This window comes from Triturus cristatus, chromosome 5_1 (assembly GCF_964204655.1).
Source record: "Triturus cristatus chromosome 5_1, aTriCri1.1, whole genome shotgun sequence".
NCBI classification, from domain to species: domain Eukaryota; kingdom Metazoa; phylum Chordata; class Amphibia; order Caudata; family Salamandridae; genus Triturus; species Triturus cristatus.
Window position 1 is genome coordinate 316,675,798 of NC_140587.1, and position 21,319 is coordinate 316,697,116.

Here is a 21,319-nt window from a genome sequence, read left to right on the forward strand (position 1 = left end):
ACTTCGAGCTCAGTTCCATGTAAGGGAGAGGGAAGAGCGGGTGGGAGAGGGGGAGGAAAGGCTGCCATGCGAGAGCTACAGGCTAGCAGCTGTGCGCGTGCACATCCATCGGGAACGCAAGCTGGAGGCCTGAAAAGCCACTGTTTGCATTTCCAAAACTCGCTTACTAAAAGTCTCGCCAGAGCAGCGCTAAAGCGCTGGCTCAGGCGAGACCTAAAAAGGCCAACAAACAAATACAAACCGAAACCAGCCCACACACCGACCTGTCAAACCAGCCCTTCGGACACTACCTTATTGCCCTAAAGGCCAATCCGCCCCTTCAGTAAGACATCGAACCTGGACCTTGATTAATAATTGATAGCGCAGCCTATAGCAAATGTAATGAGATCATTCTGTTGTATTCCTGCCTGTAGTGCTGTTTCTACGTGGATCACGTAAAAAAATCTCACGTCCATATATCACCCTCTCATTACCACGAAATATACGTTCAAAGAGAGGTTTGCGCGCTCACAGCTTAGTGACGTCACACAACACATTATTGTTTTGCCTGATTTTAAGATGGCCGCTTCTTGAGAACGTGAAAGCACTGAGGATGCGCATACTTTCTTGCATGGTCTTAGTGAAGCACATCTTGTTCCGTTCCCCGGTGAGATCCTGAGTGAACTTTCGCGCCATGGATCGCCGCACCCGGGAAGAGGTGAACGCTACACTGCAGGTGGCCAAGCTGGTTCCGGAAGAACTGCTGAAAACCGTGCATTGCCTTAGCTTCAGCCCCAGTGTGACCTCCGGGGAGTACAGCCTGCTGGAACTGGATCCCACGCTCTGCGAAAGCGTGCAGCGCGGCCAGAGGTACTTACAGTGTTGCTGTCACCCCTGTAGCCTGTAATGCAAAATTGCGTACGTGCCCCACTCTTTAGCATGGAACACACTTTACATCGCTGGTTTTGACGGCTTAGCGCGCTCCGCTGAGCACAAGTACACAGCTCGTCTTGAAAGAGAACTCATTCTCTCACAATTTATCCTGGCATAGATGTCAAGTGGACGCAAGTCGTGTGTGACATCTTAAGCAAGTGCTGGCATTTTAGCCAGTCGAACTTAGCTCTGTTAGTACTTTACGTTTCTGCTTTGACCACTGTATGTATGAACTTAAAAGTACGAGACTACAGAATGATTTTCATAAAAGCGAAAACTGGCTGAATGTTGCACATTTGACATATGCTGCCACTAGGTAAGTTCCTAGGAGAACAGGTGACACCAGCAATGGGACACTACATATCCGTTCCAGACCTTGCATTAAACAAATGATTGCATTCTGTGAATTGGACTATTGGTACAAAATGACTAAAGTGGTAACTACCCCCCCCCCCCCCCCCCCCCCAACAATAACAATGTATATATTGCGTGATTAATTAAAGTAATTGAAAGCAGTCTGGTAAAATCATTGCAAATCTTTTTTTTTTTTAAAACAGTGATTGGTAAAACTGCCGTTTATGGTGTTCAAAGGGTGCCATAGGTGTGGACTGCCATAGTCACTAAAGTTCATGCAGGTGGCAAATTCTCGCTCAGTATGTAAGGTTCTTAGTTATCAATCAAATGTACATAAATTGCATAAGTGGACAATATGGTATTTTTTTCCTAACTAGACCAGGTAGCTGTTTCTTCCATAGTGCTTATGATACACCTTAGTGCAAAGCTTGTTCAAGAATATGGGGAGAAATGTAACCAGTCCAATATTCCTCTATAATGGACTGCCTGCACGGCCACACCCTCAAATTGTTGAATGATTTACGTAATAACGGCCGAAGAGCTTCTTCGAGTTGGGGCTCAGACATACAATATGTATAAATGTTTTGTTTCCCTTTTTTTTTTTTTTTGCATAGTCTGCATTTTAGATCTGTGATTTGATTTTGCCGCGTCGAAAGAAAATCCACCGTTGGCAGTCCCCGTGCCGAAATGCCTTAAACTTGCTTTGAATAATTTGTTCCCAGATATCGCCTTTTCTTTCTTTCTTATTATAAGTGTTCATCGCTATCGAGGAGTGACTGCGCTGTGCTGCTGAGTCTTTATCCTTAAATCTGCTAAGCTTTTGTGCACTGGTTATTGAGGTTTTTTAGGTCTCGCCTGAGCCAACGCTTTAGCGCTGCTCTGGCGAGAGCTTTAGTAAACGGGGGGGATTTGGAAGTGCAAACTAGTGCTTTTCAGGCCTCCAAATAGAGTGCATGTGCGCCGGGCGCGCGCACCATTTGGCAGCCTGCGTGATCATTTTGCGTCCGCTTTGATGTTCTCAGTGAGCCGCGCGGTGATTGAGAACATCAAAGCGGACGCGAAAGTGCACACCATTTGCCAGCCTGCGTGCCTCTCTCCCCTTAGAGGGCGCGACGTGCCCTACCCCCTCCCTTATCCCACTTACTGCTTGTTTAGCCTGGCTGCCCTCTCGTAATACAGACATCACACAAGTCTCCGAGGTCTCCACTGCATCCCATTAAAAGGCACTCACTGATCGCGTCTTGACCTCATGAGCCACTATATGCCTGTAAATTGTGCCACTCTTACATTACCATCTTTATGAACTCATTTCTTCCAACATGTCCTTGATGAATGATGCCTTGTGCGTAGCTTGCAATAATGTTTCTCACATGTGTACTTGTCAAATATGATGCCTCTGTTTCGGTTTTATTTCATGTATTTAATTACGAATATAATTTCACTACTGTACTGTTTGGCACTCCGTGCTGATTGCTCTGTACTTGCTTACGTCAAAATGCCAATAAACAAATAAAAATATAAAAAGTGTAATTTCGCAAAATTTCTATGATGTTTTGTGAAAAGATCATGCAATTTTGCACACCCTAATCCCATTAATCTGTGTTCCCTACCAGAGGAGAGTGGCCTCCTCTACAATCTACTGATATTCATAGAACATTTGTGCACTTGTACTACCGTTTTCTCTTCGGCTCCCCTGTTTCACCCCACACCTAAATACTGCAAGCTTTGGATTTATGGAAGGGCAGAGTTTTCTTTTTACTAATTATGTGAAGGTTTTGTTTTAATATTTTGGAATTACACCGTTTTAAGCTTGCCATTTGTGGTTGTATTTGTAATGCGTCTGCAGTCTGTCAGGTAAGGCATTGCTGCCCTTTATGAACAATAAAACAAACAAGCATTGGCATAGCCAATAGGTCTCGCATTTGGGACATTATAAGTGTTTAGCCATGCAACAGTTGATGTTTCACCAAGGATATTGTACTGCAGAATTAAATACTTATAAGGTCCCAAAGGCGAGACCTATTGGCTATGCCAATGCTTGTCTTTTTAGCACTTTGTGGGTAACCTGCAGATTCCATGCCTCCCTCACTTCTGTAGTGTGTAGGCCTTTTTTTAGGTCTCGCCTGACCCAGCGCATGTGCTGGTCTGGCGAGACTTATTGAGAGGGCTCCAAAAAGTGCTACCAGGCCAGCCTAGAGCTACAGGGCATGTGTGCGGGCGCGCGCGACACTTTTACTGCGATTACTTTCACTTTCGCGGCCGCAAGGCTGCTTGGCATAGCCAATAGGTCTCGCTTTTGGGACCTTATATGTGTTTAGTTATGCAACTGTTGCATGGCTAAACACTTATAAGGTCCCAAAGGCGAGACCTATTGGCTATGCCAATACTTGTTTCTCCATATAGTGGTGATAGGCCAAATTGCAGGGTCGACTTTCTAAATTCTGCCAGCTAACGTGGACTAGAGTGTTTGGCTTTGATTCCCTCAGCTTATGACAAATTGTAAAGAATGCTCACTATGGACTGATTAATTCAATCCGTATCTGCGCTGGAAATGCTATTTTTGGCAGGCAAAAGATGGATTTGTATATTTGTTACCACAAGGGCGTCCAATAGCTTTGAATCTTTTTCTCATCATTATTTTACTTCCATAGGTTATTGCTAGCATTCATTTCACATTCATGACCTGGAGGATTGTCTCTAGACTGGGACACCATAGATGCTTGAGACAGGGGCGAATGCACATTGTAGAGCACCGGCTTTTTTTTGTTTATCGATTCCTTTTGCTGCACATAGTTCCCCCTCTTCAATACACCTAGGTACCTGTATTCTGACACTTTTTTGATGTGTTCACCACCTAGCCAGGTACCAGGGTTATTAATTCCCTTTCCAAAAACAAAATTTTTTGTTTTGCCCAAATTGACTTCAAGTTTATTAAATCTGGTGCACTCACTTAGTTTGTTAATCAGCCGCTGGAGACCCACTCTTGTTTTCCTTAACATCACCAGGTCATCAACGTACAGCAGATTGGATAGCTGCCTTCCCCTTAACTTGGGGGATTACCATTTACAGAGTCTAATGCCAGAGTGAAGTCCAACATGTACAGATTGAATAACAAAGGTGCCAAAACACGCCCTTGTTTTAGCCTTATTGTGGTGTTAATTTTTTTGAGGGAGAAACCTACCATCACCCAATTTTATCTTTGTACACGTATCCGTATATAGGATTTCAATAGATCTTAGTAGTTTTATGAGGATATACCATCATTATAACTTTTTCAATGGAGATTTCGGTCAATACTGCCTTAAAATAAACATTCCTGATCATGACTGCTATCGAACGTCCCGGGTCATAAGAATCGAGATTGCCATCGGGTTTGAGGTTCAGCCTGGATTTTGTTGGAAGTAGGTGTGGTTCAGGGGTATTAACCCTTTTACGTCTGCCTAGCCTGTAAGATTTTCCTACTGTAAATCTACAAATTATTTTGCTTCAATACCCAAAAGGGATAATAGGCGATGATTACTTGGCTGAGATGACTTCCCTCACTTAAAAAGGGGATGGATTATTGAACCTCTCCAGGATTCTGAAACATTTCTTAACAAAGTACTTATCTGAATATAGTAAACTTTTATCCTCCAGCACACGCTAACATCACATGCAACAAGTTAATTTGTATTTGTTTGAGATTTTCACAGGTTTCTTTTTATCATTTCAATCTTCGTGTTCAGTTCTTTGGTCCTTAGCCACAAAAGCCCTGTTCCTCTGTCCTTAGCCACCAAGTCAACAAATGTTTCGTCACATAAGGGGAATAAACCTGCGGCTTCGTCAGGGCTAAAAGAATACAGAAAATATATTCCATTGTAATGTGACACTTAATTTTCTAATAATTTGCACCATAATTTGCGGTAACATTGTTGTGGCACATTGCCCGATTAGTTGTTCTTATTAGTGACATTTTAGTGGAAATCTATGTGTATTAATATAATATACAGTTCATAAATGCTCAAATTGTGTTTTATGTAACGGTATATGATACATTATCAATTCTAAGCAACTAATCATATGCACTGATTAGCACTGTGGAGATATACACCGAATTGTGATTCTTTATCATGTGCAAAATGATGTAACTGCATTGCTAGGATGAAATAATATGATCACCATTAATAGATACCTGTTTGTTTGTCAAAATGTTCCTGGCAAAACAAGGAGATAAAAAATAGAGACACAATGCCCCCATATAATTATCAAATTTTTGATCCCATTTTGATAACAACCTTACAACACATCTTGCCTGACTGATGCTGGAAAACCATACATTTAAAGCTGGTTGTAATTCTGTCCCGGTCTGTGTGTGTGTATTTTCTGTAAATATGCAAAACTACGATCAGACTTTAACATTAGTTGACTAATGGCCCAAAGTATCATAAAAGAATCCACGCACTCATCTCCATTTTCCAGTTTCAAGTTTAGTTTTGATCGGAATAGATCACCGTGCACCTTGTGAGTTACGTATTGTTTTACTCATAGCCTCACCCTTCAAACAGAATCACATGTGAAATGTAATTAATTACAACTATTTTAACCTTCGGCGCTATCAGAAAACTCCTGTAAAGCTCTTTTTCAAATCTTATAAATTTGTAGTATGCTTACCAGTATGGTGACATTTATTTCCCAAAAGCGGCAAGCAAGCATGGTCAATCCTCCGCGTATAAAGCGGCTGACGTACAATCCGTCAAATACTTTCAAACAAGTGAAAACTGACTATTCTGTGTCCTGTGTAGTAATCCAAGTTGTGGTCGCAGGGGTGTGGAATTTAATAAAATATCTACTTGTCCATGGGGCAGGCTGCTTCATAAATCTACTTGCCTTGTAACAAAACCCACTTGTCCCTTTCGTGCCATGTAGTATAGTGACAAATGATGGCTTCAATCTCGTATAAGAGCTCTGACATAGCCTCCCTGATTATGCCAGGGCTCATACTATAGTAGGGTTTGAATACTAGTAATTTCCTTATTTTGCCACCTTTCCAGGGATCTAAATACTGTAGCTGAAGGTAATGGTAAGTAGTAGTTCCAGAATTGGAATGCCATTTTGAGTCTGTGCAAACCTACTAGCTTGCATGTTGTAAGGGTTTTCATCTGCTGTCCTCTAATATTTTCCCATACTGAGCAAGGCTGGAAATTTACTGCTGACAGTGGCAAACTTAAAACTTCCTCCAGGGTTGTGAAATAAATGGTCGGAGAGAAAGTGAACTTGCATATGCTCTACAAATTTTCCTTTGGAATATTGTTGGGAAATACAAGCATGCACCAACACATTTTATAAATGATGATGCAAAGAAATGGTACCTAAAATTTTACAGTAGTTTAGCAAAATGGTTTTTTTCCTAATTGCATTTTTTTGTGAACATTTCATTTTGAAAGCAAATAATCATTCACCTTGATTGCAAGCTTCTGCAAATATTTGTATCTAATCAGAGAGTATTTTGGGAGCATTATACATAGCCTCATACTGCTAAACTTGTAAAACGTGTGTACACATGTTTGTACTGGAACCATTGTCAGGAGTGCAGTCCGAGCTTACATTGCCTTAGAATGCTCACCCTAATAATAAAGACTTTGCATTAATGAACCATAAATAAAAGTTTGAACAGCATTAACATATGAGCACAAAGATTACCTTAACTGCAGACAATGCCCTTTCCTGATCCATTATGTGGTACAGTAAACTGGCAGCCAAAGGGTTTGTGATGGGGGGGGGGGGGGGGTTGGGCCTACTTGTCCCAAGGACAAAATACATATTAAAACTTAGTCCTTGACCCCAAATAATATGTTTGGGCATCGAGCTATAGGAATTCCATACCCTGGGTCGCCGTCTTGGAGTGTCTATACTTGTCACTTCTTGTTTTCTCTGAATAGCGATGCTAATTCGTCTGCCCATAGTATTGGGTTTTTTATAATACAAAAAAAGAAAAGAAAAGGGGCCCTTGGTATTCCTTTGGTTCCTGGAGCGCAGTCAGTGCTAGATTTTGCTATTATTTTTTGTTTATTTTTGTTGATGATTTCTAATTTTATTTATTTTAAATGTTTTATATAGCACGGACTAGACCCTGGAAGGGTTTCCGAGAGCTTTACAAAAGTTACATCACATAGAAAGCTTAATACAATACGTACAAAAATTAGAGTAGCTAGTAGGGAGAGCATACTTCATGTCAAGCATTAGTATTGTGTCCCATTAGACAATAGTCTTGCACATCTTCACGGCTTGTATCCATGATTGCGGGCAGCATATACAATTTCCCTGGTTGGTGATCTTTACATTTGATAACCTGATTTGTGTCATCCGCTGGTGTACTATTGACGTTTATATTGATCAGGGTTCCCGATCTATGCAACTCAGGACCTATGTTTACTTTTATTTTTGGCACAGTTGGAGTTATTTGGCTCAGTTTAAAGCTTGCATTCGCTTTGTTCGTCCTTGAGCTTCCTCCTATATGCTGCTCAGGTTCTGCAGCTACCAAACAGACTGTTAAGAACTTTACACAAGCCTGTTCACTAACGTTAGCATTGTTTGCCCTCTGTGAGCCACACTACTGATTGACTATCTGCCAGAATGTTGCGAAGTTATTACTTTCTCTGGCACATACTAGGGTGTCCAAGAGCTTATCATATTGGTTCTTTTTATTTGTCCAGAGTTCCCTTTTAGGCTTTTTCCTGACTAGTTTTACTGCTAAAACTTGCGCACAGTTCTGCAAACTGTCTCGCAGTTGTCTCAGATGTTTGTTTATCTGCCTTTTAAATGATTTTCACTTCCGATGGAAACCGCTCTGGTGCTTGCCCTTCCTGGAAATAGTTGGCAATACAATGATTCAGGGGAAATTCCTCTACAATATATTCTTTGAAGCTCTCCCAGTTACTTATAGGATTCTCTTTTCCTATGTCCCTTGAAAAGTAAATTATACCTTGATCAGTGATTGCTGGCAGCGTCTCATCATTCCATCTCAATCTCAACACAAAAAAACAATGATTTCTCAAAGTTGAAGTGGTGCTGTGCTTTCTTTGTGTTAGCGAATCATCTGGTAATCTTAGCTAAAAACAGGATCTTCTAAAAACAGGATCTTCTCACCACAGAATGAACTTGGAACAACCTAGAAGTCTGCTCGCTTTTATATCTGCTTATACCTCAGTCAATGGTTGTGTGACTTTGAAATCAATTGCGGAATTGTAAGCGCGCAACTCACCCGCGAGGGTCTCCAGGGGGTGGGGGGTGGGGAACGGGGTGCTGTTTGCAGTTCTGGTCAGTCGAAGAGCCAGGTCTTGAGGACCTTCCTGAAAAGCGTTCAGGGCGAGGGCGCGTCTGATGTCGATCAGGAGTTCGTTCCAGGTCACGTGGACAGGTTTGGGACTGACCCTTCATTATACCCAACTCCCTTTTCTTTCATTAGGGACTTCAACCACGATCCTCGGTGTGCATGCTTTCACTTATGTGATGCTGTGTGGCAAACTACATCTATTACCAACTTTATTATAAAACCAAACAAATAGCAGTGTCTTAATAAATTGCAAAGTCTCTCAGTTTTCTTAAGGGGCAAGGATTTTCTTGAAGATCGTATCATGTTATTTTGCAGTGAGATTCTGGTTGCTGTTGGGGTTCAGCTTCTACATGGCCGGAGGATGTCTGTAAGGACACATTCTGACTCCTCTACTCCACTATGTTCTTCATTATCCCAGAGTAGACTGTCATCTGCCACCTTTTCTTGTAGAGAGGTTCCTATTTGCCCTGCTGATGGGATCTATTTGAACATTAAAATGTATCGAGTGAGAGTGTTGTACCCTTTCTTTGTGGAGACAACATGGGAGTGGTATTGTATCAGCCTCTCATCGAACATTTAAATCCAACTTATAAAAAAAACCACTTTGCTCCATTCAAATCTGCCCAAATGTCGTGTCAAGTGTGAAGGTAATATGTCTTCCTCATTTAATCATGGAATTTGTCAATTTCATGTCAATTAAAATTCTGATAGCATCAGGTTGGTGGTGTTTTGTGACCACCACCATGGGAGAGACCCATGATGTGGGCCGCATTACATTTTCAATCACTCCCTGTCCTATAACTGTGTTAATTTGAGTTCCAATTTCTCATGGAGGTGAAATAGGATTCTTCATTGTGCCCTCTGTAGAATTTAGGAGGTTTCGATTTTAGGCACACTAGCCCTTTGAACAGATCTCCGGATTCACTGAAGATTGCATCAGCTTCCCTTGTGTCCATAAACCACACAAATATTATTAGTCCCAGAGTCTGTGCGGTGGAACTGCTGATGAGGGTACCTGTGTGTAGGAAGCTGGCTTTTTATATGGTATATCAAAATGAGGTCTATTGTGTAAAGAGTAAAGTGGTTCCCTTATGAGTGGACAAGGGGCTTGCTATGGCAATCTCAAGGTGCGCTGTTAGGGGGTAGTGTGGTTGAGCAGCCTTCAGCTTAACAAAGAGGAGTGCAAGACATCTGAAAATGCACACAATGCTCAATAAATGAAACACATGACTCAAGAAGGAGACCCACCCCAATTTATAAAAATAGCAAGTATCTTTATATATGTTTAGGCATCTGAAAAAATCGTTCCCTAAAGTACGTTTTAAAAATGAAATATTTATAGTTGAAAAAGTAGACAGTACAATTTCTGAGTTCTGTATTTTTAACCTATGGAAGGAAAATCGTATGCCGTTTTACCAATTCTTGTCAGTGACTTATGGGACCAGTATCTTGAGTCAAAGGTGAGTACAGGGCAAGGTCCAAGGCAGCACCAACAGGTCACCTCCAGCGGCACTAGGGTGGCCAGGTTCAGTGGTGCTAACAGCATTGGGTGCCCAATGAAAGCCAATGGGAATTGGTCCGGTCACAAAGAGGCTGCAGGATGGGACTGAGAGGCCAGTCTGGGGAAACCAACGAGTGGCTTCGGTTCTTGCGATGTTGGGGGATGTGGGGACACCTTTTGGTCCTCTTCTTCTCAAGACAGGGCGTCCGGGTGCTGAGGGTCATTGGGGTGTCAGGCTTCTTTGTCCGGCAACACTCATGGTTGAGGGGGCTTGCCAAACAGAGGCTGCAGGTGAGTTCATGGAGCTCCAACCGGTCACTCCACAGTTGTATCTGTACCTTGAGGGCTTGGGGGGGCCACGCTGACACCTTTGGCCCACTTTGACACGGGCTGAGGGGCTCGGGTGCAGTGATGCTTGGCGATGGTGGGTTTTGGCGCGGCTGGAGTCCTCTTGGTCCTTTTCTTGCTCTCTGCGGGATGCAGGGGACAGTGCCACTGTCCCTTGGGAAATATTGGTTCCTGAGTGAAGGTTGGCAGGTCTCCCAGGTTTTGGGACTTCAACAGCTGCAGGACAAATCGACTTTTTGTGCAGTGGTCGAAGTCAGCAGGCAGGCCGGCAGAGTTGGCGCCAAGTCAGTTGCTGGGTCTTCTGTTCTTGCTGTGTGACTCTTGTTGTTCGTCTTCTTTCTTCAGGTCATCAGGATCTGCTCTTCCGGTGCTGGGACTCCCCTAAATACTCAATTTAGGGGCTTTGGGGGAGTATAGGGTAGTAGCCAATGGGCTACTGACCCTCGGGGTCACTATGGCCCCTATATGACCACTTCCTGTTGGAAGCGGGCATAACCCTGTCTCCTATGTATGCCATCACAAAGATGGCTACTTCTGAAGATTCATGTCCACCTCAGTTTAGCCCACCTTAGGGGTAGTACTTGCCTGGGGGTGGCACTCCTACCTGACTAGCTACTTTTCCTGCCTGTCCAGGTGCAAAGGGGCTCTGGACAAAGGGGATCAGCTTTCTCTCCTCTGAGGGAGCTAGATTCGCATTTCAAAGGCGGCAGCTGTTTGAAGCTTGTCAGCCTAGAATGGCTAATCAGCAGGGCATCTTGTGGGAGGGGTGTGACGCCCTCTTCCCAAACAGGCTTTTGTTCCTGAGAACAAAAGGCTCTCACCCTAGGAGGTCAGAACAGTATCCTGGGTGGCAGGCTGGTAGAAGCCAGTCAGCGAGCATACCAGAGGCTGGTAGGTTTTGAGGGGTACCTCCAAGGGGTTTATCCGTACGAGATGTTTGATACCAAACATCCCTACCTTCAGTGAAGCCATCTTGTATCAGGAAACACATTTTCACTAGTTTCCAGCACATGTTGTAAAATGGCTTCCCTGTCTACTTTTACTGGCAGTAATGGAACTGACCAGCACAGGGGCATATGTGTTCATGCAGGTATGCCCTCAAATGTAATACCAAGCACCCTGCCTTGAGTCCACTTACTGCATGCAGTTTTAGGGGGCTGACACACTGATATGTGTATCAGGTCATGTTTTTAGTTTTTGTCTGCAACAAAAACACGCAGCCTGGATATCAGCCCTGCATGAGTTTGGTGAGGGGTCCCTTAGGCTGACACAATTTGTGCTGCAGCCCATGGGGGCCCCTCTTTAGTACCTCCACCCCTAGGTACCACTTACTAGTGACTTGTGTAGGGTACATGGTGAAAAGAGTCTTAAAAAACTTTTGCATACTGTACTTACATTATAGTCTAATTCTTGGCTTCAGGCATAAAGACAAACCTATCAGATAAAGTTCTGTCCACGAGGGTGCTGAGAATTCATAGCTCCACGTGTGACACAAAGTACTTCGAGAACTAGAGGGCAGCCAACTACACATGTGTACTAGCTAGTATTCATGACTTCAAGTACCAATAGTCTGGGAATAACTCTGTGTTATCTGCCCTTTTGGATTTGAGCAAAGTTTTGCTTTAAGCCGTATTTTCTGTTCAGTCGCATCAGCTTTTGTCAAGCAAATGACTGCATCCATAATGAGTCGCAGACGATTGCCTCCGGCAGCTTTTTTAGACCATTGTCCACACTTTAAAAACAGTCATTGGCAAAAGCCCATAGGTTTGACATAGCTGTTGACCTTGCCAGTGTTTGGTTGCTCCAGAAATCAAGTATTGGCAAAGACTATTGGTTTTGCCTAAGCTAGAGCTATTGGCTTTGCCAATGCCTTTTCGCCATGTTGTATAGCAGCGTGGAGAGAAGTAGAGGAGAAGTGATGTGACGTAGAGTAGATAGAGCATAGTGGCGTAGAGTGTTGTAGAGCAGAGTGCAGTGGCCTAGAATGGTGCAGAGAAGAGCAGAGTGGCATGGAGGACAGTGGCGTAGTGTGGTTCAGTGGCCTAGAATGGTGCAGAGAAGAGCAGAGTGGCATGGAGGACAGTGGCGCAGTGTGGTTCAGTGGCGCAGAGTGGTGCAGAGAAGAGCAGTGCGCCATAGAGTGTAGTGGCATAGGGTGGCATAGGGGTGCAGAGGTGCAGAGTACATTGCAATGTAGTGCAGTGATGCAGATTAATGTGCAGTGGCGCAGATTACAGGGTAGGATGATGGGAGGAACAAGAAGCTACATGTACAGAGATATTGGAGACGGACCGAAAACACAAGCACTCGTATGGAGCGCTTGAGCACAAAGAAAAAGTAGCTTCAAAAAGAGGAGCAGTGGATGGACACAAATGCTTGGTCCTTGCTCCAGGAAAGGGCCAAACTCAAGAAGACACAACACTCGCCTATCGTGACGAACTGGGAAAAGCAAATGAGAGTGACTCTGAAGCTAACAGATGGTAATCTATGGGCAGGCTGTCTCTCAGAGGCATGTCTCTCAGAGACCGGGCATGTGCTGTCTAGGCGAAACCTAAAAGAGTTGCTTTCTGCCAGTAGCATCATTATTTAAAATATTTCTGTCCGCACCCGCTCCCTAGTGCTGCCACACCACTCCAACTGATGTATAAGTATGGCAGCTATCTTAAAACGGGAAAACAATAATACAGTGTGAAGGATGCCAAAATAATTCTCTTGTTGTCCGTAACTGCATCCGGTAATAAATGGAAATAGCGACATTTTTCGCCAGAAGATCTACAGTTCAAATACCCAGTGCGACTACAATGTGTGGCTGGACTTTCCACAACATTAGTACATGTAAGCTAACTCTTTCATATACTTGGATTTTTAGAGATTGAGGGAGGGGAGCAAGTTTTGTATTATGTCGGGGCTAAGAGCATCATGGTCACAGCACTCCCCTGTAGGTAATGTTTGCAATTTTGATGCCAAGGACTGTTCTTATGCTGATTAATAATACGTTGGACTTAAGCACTGTTATGTCGAATACTCGTTCTACACCATTATTTTAATGATAATATTGTGCATTTATAGAGAATTGCGGTTCCTAGATGGTTTTCTTTTATTTGACAACACAAGTTGAAATAAAAAAGGTAACCTCTGTGTACAAGCTCCTTTTAAAGAAAGTCTAGTTTTGAATTCTCTGTCAGGACCGGCGGCGAGGATTATGCTTATAGTTGTTTACTACACCGATTATATGTTTTGAACAGCAACAACTAACATTCCCAAAAAACTTTGGGGTATAACAGAACAACCAGTCATAATAAAGGCAGTCCTAATAAAGTCCATCTTCAGTTTCCATGCTGCCTCTCTTTTCTTCGCTGCTCAGCCACCATAGATTAGTGCTTCTCCCTTCCCTTGTATTTCGTGAATGTTCACCTTTATCTGGTTTGTACATGTCTATTTAACTGAATTAGCACCCGCAGATTTCTCCACCCCCGCCTCTGACGGCTGTGGGAACGCTCAGTGCTCCTATACGCGGTGATGTTTAATTTTTCATGGGAAGCAGGGAACCGTGGCATACTCCCTAGAGCGACTTTTTCCTCAGTCCCCGCGGTGCACTTCTCTCATTCTGCCCCAAGGTTCGGAGATGCGTGCAGCTGTAACTTTGTGAGCTTCCCGAACAGCCTGGAAACAGCCGTCCCAATGGGTTGGTATTTTACCCTGATTCTGAGCGCATCGGCTCTGCAGGCGCCTCGTTTGAGGATGTGCACCTCTTTACACGTCACGTCCCAGAGGGGTCTGTAATAAAACGTGCTTGCTCACGCTGGCCTAATTGGGCACCTCATAGTGAATGAAATTGTAATCCAAAACGCATTGCGAGGTCAGTACTGTATATTATAATACAAACGCCTCATTAGCTTGCTCAGGCTTCAAAACGGGCACAAAAAGAAGTCGAAGAAGCACAGGTGTTTTTGACTTCTCTCCGTCAGTCGGCCGACACGACACAAGATCCCGGGCATTGTTGCTCGAAGGCTCTTAAGATCGTCGTCAAAATTGTTGTAAAAGAAGATACAGAGTCCATCTGTACATGTAGGTTACTTCTTTATTAGTAGCTTGGTTCCAGCATAGGTGGTCAGGATGGTAGGAGAAGATAGATGATACAGCGATAGCCCCACCAGGAGCAGGCTCCCAACAGCTCAGCCTGAGTTAACCAACTGACACTCTAACCCAGAGAGGCACACAGGCATTCTACGATGTCTTGGAACATTCTAGCAGAGCAGTACAGTGGAGAACAGTAGACAAGTAATTTACTACACTCCGTCTCCGGAGCATACTTTTGAGAGGGCTCTGCACCTCCCTCCCTTTCTGGGAGACAGAGCTTCTCCTGCCCAGATCTAGAAGTTCTGTGAGGCCTTGTACCTCATATATGGGCAGGCCGGCTCTGCCAGTGCGCCTTTGGGCCCCCGCGGAGTCGGTCAGGGGGCCCTGGCACTTTGATGCCAGGTGCTCACTCGATCCTCCCCGACATCTATCCCGACGACAACGCTCCTGGTGTCGAATGTGTCCCCCAGTCGGCGCGGCCCCCATCCTCATCCTGGAAGTGGTCATGGAGCGAATGGGCGTTGATTCTGACGCTGGAAGGGACTTTCATTCCTGTGTTTATCCCTTGCGTTCCTTTTGGGCCAGAATGTAAGAAGAGGACTCGGAGGGGCCGCTGGACCCTTTAACTGACTAGCTTTTGAACTGGACTGGGGAATGGACCTGGGTGACAATGATCTGCTTTCTCCCCCTACTGTGGCTGCAGAGGTGGGAGCTTCCTATGCTGTGTTCATGAGGAGGGCAGCCGAGGTCCTCGGCCTCAAGCTCCCTATGGTGGCAGTCGGGACTAACCTCCTGACAGAGGTGCTTCAGCCTGCCTGCGGCTTCCTCTTCTGAACCCCTTTTGCTGTTCAATGAAGCCTTCTGGGCACTTGGTCCAAACCCAGCACAGGGGCTCCTGTGGATAGGGCGATTACCCGCTGTCACCACGCCGCTCCTGCCGACCCAGCGTTCCTGACCAAACACCCCTCCTCTGAGAGCTTGGTAGTCCAAGCCTCTTCATCAAAAGGCGTATTCCATTCTGCTCCCCCAGGTAGGGAATCCAAGAAGCTGGACCATCTTGAGAAGATGTTCTCTTCCTCCAGCTTGGCATTGCGGTTGGTGAATACTGCATGCCTCTTGGGCCAATACTCCCATACTGTCTGGGAAACCGTTGCTCAGGTGCTGCCTCAGTAGCCGGAGGAGGCCCGGGCCGTTCTCTCAAGCAGTTGCCGATGGGAGAGACGCAGCCAAATTCACCACACGATGTGGACTGGAAATCACTGACTCACCGGGCAGAATGATTGTCACGTCGGCAACTGTTAGACGCTACGCCTGGTTTAGGACTTCTGGCTTCTCAGGGAATGGCCAGTCTTCCTTAATGGACATGCCCTTTGATGGCACTCACCTGTTTGGCGAGAAGGCAGACTTTGCGTTCGAGTGCTTCAAGGATCCTCTAACTACAGCCAGATCCTAGGGCCTCACGGCTACCTCACGTCCACTTCAGTCTGCCTTTTGTGGGTACGGAAGGGGCGCCCAGCCACATCGTGCCCAGTCACAGAGTCACGCAAACTGTCCAGCCTCTACGTGGCCGCGGATGTTTGACCCAGTGTCCTTAGGAGTCAGGGAGCCAGCGGGCTGACCAGTCTGCTCTTTCCCCACCTGCCGCAGCCTCCAAATCTTCCCAGTCCGATGTTTCAGGCCCATCAACGGGCAGCTGGATGCAGGACCTGCCATTCCCTCCTCCACTACTCCCTCCCCTTCGAGACTACCCATCCCTCCATGCCATCTTCTTACGATCGCATGATGGAGGATCATTCTACACTTCTTCGACAGGAAGTAATGTCTCTCTTGGCCAAGGGAGCTATTGAGAGGGCCCCTGTGCCAAAAATAGTTTGTGGTTGTTATTCCTGCCAGTTTCTGGTACCCAAGATGGACAAAGGCCTGCGTTCTATCGTAGACCTCCAGGCCCTCAACTTCTTCCTCTTGAATGCGAAGTTCAAAATGCTCACCCTTGCCCAAGTTCTGTCCTCACTCGACCCAGGAGACTAGGGTTATGTCCAGGAGACTGGCTTGTGGCGTTGAACTTGCAGGTTGCTTATTTTCATATTCCCATCCTGCCGGTCCACAGACGTTACCTTCGGTTCATGGTGAGCCACAAGCACTTTCAGTTCACCGTGCTCCTGTTTGGCCTTACAAGTGTCCCCCGGTTGTTCACAAAGGTGATGACGGTGGTCGCAGCTCATCTGAGCAGATCAGGGGTTCCAGTCTTTCCCTATCTCGGCGATTGTCTGTTGAAGGCGGGCTCGCCCAAGGGTGTCGTCTCCCACCTTCAGACTATGGCGAAACTCCTGTATTCGCTGGGGTTCACTATCAATGTGCCGTAGTCACACCTGACTCCCTCTCAGACGCTCCCTTTCATCAGGGCGATTCAGGACACAGTGCAGTTTCGGGCCTATCCTCACGAGCAGCGATGCTAGGATATTTCGGCTATGATACCGATGTTTCAGCCTCTATCCCGGATTTCTGTGAGAATGACTCTGAGGCTGCTGGGTCTCATGGCCTCCTGCTGGTGGATCATGTCAGATGGCATATGCAGCCTCCGCATTGGGACCTGAAGTTCCAGTGGGCGCAGCATCGGGCTAGTCTTTCTGACTACATCCAGATCTCGGAGGGAACTGCACAACAACTGCAGTGGTGTCTAACGAACCAACATGGGGTCAGAGGCAAATCCTTCGCCCTTTCCTAACCAGATCTAACAGTGGGGAGGGATCTGTCAGTACTGGGATGGGGAAGCCACCTGGGAGAAGCGGAGATCAGAGTTGTCTGGTCTCTGGTGGAGTCCAGCTTCCAGATCAACCTTTTGGAGCTCTGGGCGATTAGACTGGCACTGAAAGTATTTCTAGCCTCTCTCAGGGGGAAAGTGATGCAGTTGTTCACCGACAACACCACCACCATGTGGTACAGCAACAAGCCGGGCGGGGTGGAGTCGTGGACCCTTTGTCACGAGGCTCTCCTCGTCTGGACATGGCTGGAACATCAGGACATAACCCTAGTGGTTCAACACCTGGCGGCCCTGAATGCCATGGCGGACTAACTCGGCCTTTGGTGCCTAGTCGATCACAAATGAATTCTTTATCCGGAGGTGGGGCAAGGTCTCTATCAGCAATGGGGAGAGCCTTGGTTAGATCTGTTCGCCTCTGAAGAGAACGCGCAATGTCAGCAGTTGTGCATGTTGGAGTTTCCAAAACAGTGCTCGCTCTGCAATGCTTTTCATTTCGAGTGGAGTTTCAGCCTCCTGTACGCTTTTCCGCCTATACCACTTCTGCCCAGGGTGCTCAAGAAGATTAAGCATGACCGGGCTCAAGTAATTCTTGTAGCTCCAGTCTGGGCACGAAGAGTCTGGTACCGTTACCTTCTGAGCATGGCCATCGATTTGCCGATCAGACTGCCCCTTCGGGAGGATCTTCTGTCGCACAGCAGGGGACGGTTTTCCACCCGAACCTGCCCATTCTCCACCTCCTTGCGTGGAGATTGAGCGGAGGCAGTTGACAGCTTTCGACCTTCCACCTGAAGTCGGTAAAGTTATCTTGGCAGCCAAGCATCCCTCCACTAGATGGTATACGCCTGTAGATGGAACAGATTTGTAGCATGGTGCACAGCAAAGGCTGTTGACACCCCTCTGTGCTCCTCTAGCTGAGGTCCTTTTTTATATTCTTTCATTGGCCCAGCAGGGATCTGCTTTGGGCAATCTTAAAAGATACTTTGCAGCCATCTCTGCTTTTCTTCAACTGCCAGATAAGCCTTCTTTATTTATCTCCTATTGTTAATAGATTATTTAAGGTGCTTACTCATCTGTTCGCTCCATCTCCTTTCGTAATGCCCCAGTAGGACCTAAATCTCGTTCTAACTTTCCTTATGTGTGCTTCCTTCGAGTCTCTTCATAACTATCCTCTCAGGTTTCTGACTCTCAAAACTGCCTTCCTTGTTGCCATCACCACGGCTCGCAGGGTGAGTGAGCTGAAGGCTTTATCTTCTAAGCCCCCTTTTCTGTCTGTCTATCCGGATAAAGTGGTGCTTTGAATCAAACCTTCCTTCCTTCCTTCCTAAGGTCGTCACGCCTTTTCATGTGGGACAATCTATCACTCTGCCCACCGTTTATCAACCCCTGCATCCCTCCAAGGAGGAGGAGAGACTCCACCGTCTGGACCCAAAAAGTGCACTGTCTTTTTATCTTGATCGCTCAAAAAAACTTGCGGGTGGATGATCAACTCTTTGTTGGCTATGTGGGTGCCAAGAAGGTCGGGCTGTTCAAATACAGATCATCTCGAGATGGGTTGTCCTTTGCATCAAAATATGCTATGCTTTGGTGAAGAAGAACCCTCCTGTGGGGTTGTGTGCTCATTCCACCAGAGCAACGGCAGCAACCACGACATTCGCACGTGGAGTTTCAGTCCTTGACATCTGTCAGGCAGCTACGTTGGTATCCTTGCATACGTTCACCAGACACTACTGCCTTGACAAACAAGTCCAGAGGGATGGGTACTTTGCCCATTCGGTCCTCCAGGACTTTCTGGTATGATCTTGGTTCGCAGACTCTCCTTCGTGGATGGTATTGCTGGGGTATCTATTCTAAGCTAAGGAAACTACAACTAACTGTCTCTATCAGATGAACAAGTTACTTCTCTTCAATAACAATGTATCTTGTAGAGAAATATATGTTAGTTGTAGATCCCTTGCCACTCCACTCATCCTCCCCTCTTTGCGAACTGATTTTTATAGATAGGGACGCCCCTAAAGGGCCCTAGTTTTGACGCGTCAGTGTCTTTCATGGCTCTGCGCTTCTGGCGTGGAAAGTAGTATTAAGAACTGACGTCAGCTCGCATGGGTGGCGTCTATGTAGGTTCCGTGACGTCATCCCGGCACACACGACTGACGCCCAGCCGATCGACGTCACCTAACAATGCGCAGGGGTACTGCTGAAGAAGAAAATCTCGAGGATGAGGCTGACGCCTGAGGCAAATTCTAAGGGAAGGAATCTACAACTAACCTATGTCTCTACCAGATACATCGTTACCGAAGGTAAGTAACTTGTTCTTCAAGATGGAAGGAATTCATCTTCTACACATTTTACTCCAGCCATTCAGTTTGATGATGCGTCTGGACCTGAAGGACGTTTATCTGATGTCTCAATATTTTCAACCCATCAGCGTTTCCTTCAGTTCAGGTGGTAGGACCAGACATTTGAGTTCACTACTCTTCCCTTCGGGCTCTCTTCGGCAACGTGGTGGTTCACAAAGGTTCTCAAGCCAGTGGTAGAGCACCTGGGGATGAAGATTATCCTCTCTCTGGATGACATGCTCATTATGATTGCAAGCCCTGGGAAACTGTCATTGTGATAAATGAGAGCAAGTCACTCCTAATTCCTTCCCCTTCCATGGAGTTTTGGGGTTTGTGATCGATTCATCGTTTGCGACTTTGAGCCTTCCGTATCAGAACATGGCAAAGATTCGGCACGAATTGAGGCAAGCTCTGGCCAGACAATACATCTCCCTCCTGCAACTGGCTAGGCTGGTAGGTTTGCTGTTGTCCTCCATTTAGGCAATCTTCCAAGGGCCTCTACACTACTGAACGCTTCAGAGTCTCAAAGCCTACCACCAGCAGAAAGGACTCTCGTACTCCCAGCTGGTACCCATGTAAGACGAAGCCAAGGCAGAAATGTTCTGGTGGCTCGTTTACATGCTAGCGTGGAATGGGAGAGCGATCTTCGGATGCAAGCCAGATTTTGTCATCGAGTCAGACGCCAACAGATTGGGCTCGGGCGCCCGCTGTGGGGAAGTCTCCATAGGAGGAAGCTGGTTACAAGACGAATAACGATTGCACTGTCTGGAGCTCCAGGCGGGGTCCTTTGTGGTCGGCTGCTGGACCAAGTACAGAATTCAGTATTGTGTCCTCCTCAAGATGGACAGTGTTTCAGCGGTGCGATACTTCAACCATCTGGGTGGAACTAGGTTGAAACCCTATCGGATCTGGCAAGGGAATTTTGGCAATACTGCCTGCAGCATCATACCTTGGTCATGGCCGATCAAGTGACAGATTGGCATTCTCGTCATCTTTACAATTCAGGCGTCTTGAAACTTGGTCTGGGGGGGGTCTTCTTCTTGATCAAGCACAAGTGGGGGCCTTTCTCAGTGGACCTGTTATCATCTTGTACCTGGCTTGTTCTAAATCTTCTAAACTGTGCATAGTGAGGTGTTTGAAAGCATATGAAGAGATGACGGAGGAACTCCACCCGCTTGGTGAGAGACAGCTCTTTATTGCCCTTAGATGACCACACAGAGCAGCCTCTTCTCCCATGATTGCCTGTTGTGAATGGTCGGGTCACGCAAGAGGCAGGTATTAACATGTTTATGTTTGGGGCACACTCTACAAGAGATGCGATGGCCTCCTAAACCTTCCATGTAGGTGCCCTATTGGAAGACATCTTAACTGCAGTGGACTGCTCCTCGGACTCTACTTTTAAGAGGTTTTATTTCACGCCGGTGATTGATGTGGCACAGCTGGTGGTCAGCAAAATTTAAATTAGCATAATCCTCATCTCTGGTCCTGACATAGAATGAAAGATTTCCTAGTAAACATAACGGAAAGTTTCAGTTCTAATAAGGATACCGAGGCAAAGATTATCCCACCCAGCGAGAAATTCTTGAACTAGTTGTCCCTGTGGTCGCCCCACCCCACTGTATTCTGTAAGTAACTGGTTATTTTAAGTTACCTTGCGATTGCATGAATTATTATTGACTGTAAATTAATGTTTTTTGGATTTGTTTTTTATATGA

The 21,319-nt window shown here is 45.8% G+C and overlaps 1 protein-coding gene across 2 annotated transcripts in view; it reads left to right on the plus strand.

Moving 5' to 3' along the window:
* The first annotated feature begins 548 nt into the window (after positions 1-548).
* The window catches only part of DSCC1 (DNA replication and sister chromatid cohesion 1), a 169,737-nt gene continuing 148,966 nt past the window's right edge, over positions 549-21,319 (plus strand). The window contains exon 1 of one of the 2 annotated variants that reach the window (XM_085605046.1): positions 549-849. In XM_085605046.1, the coding sequence (XP_085461172.1) occupies positions 674-849 (176 nt within the window). In that variant the 5' untranslated portion in view covers positions 549-673. The remainder of the gene's footprint in view (positions 850-21,319) is intronic. The other variant, XM_085605047.1, reaches the window with a different exon arrangement.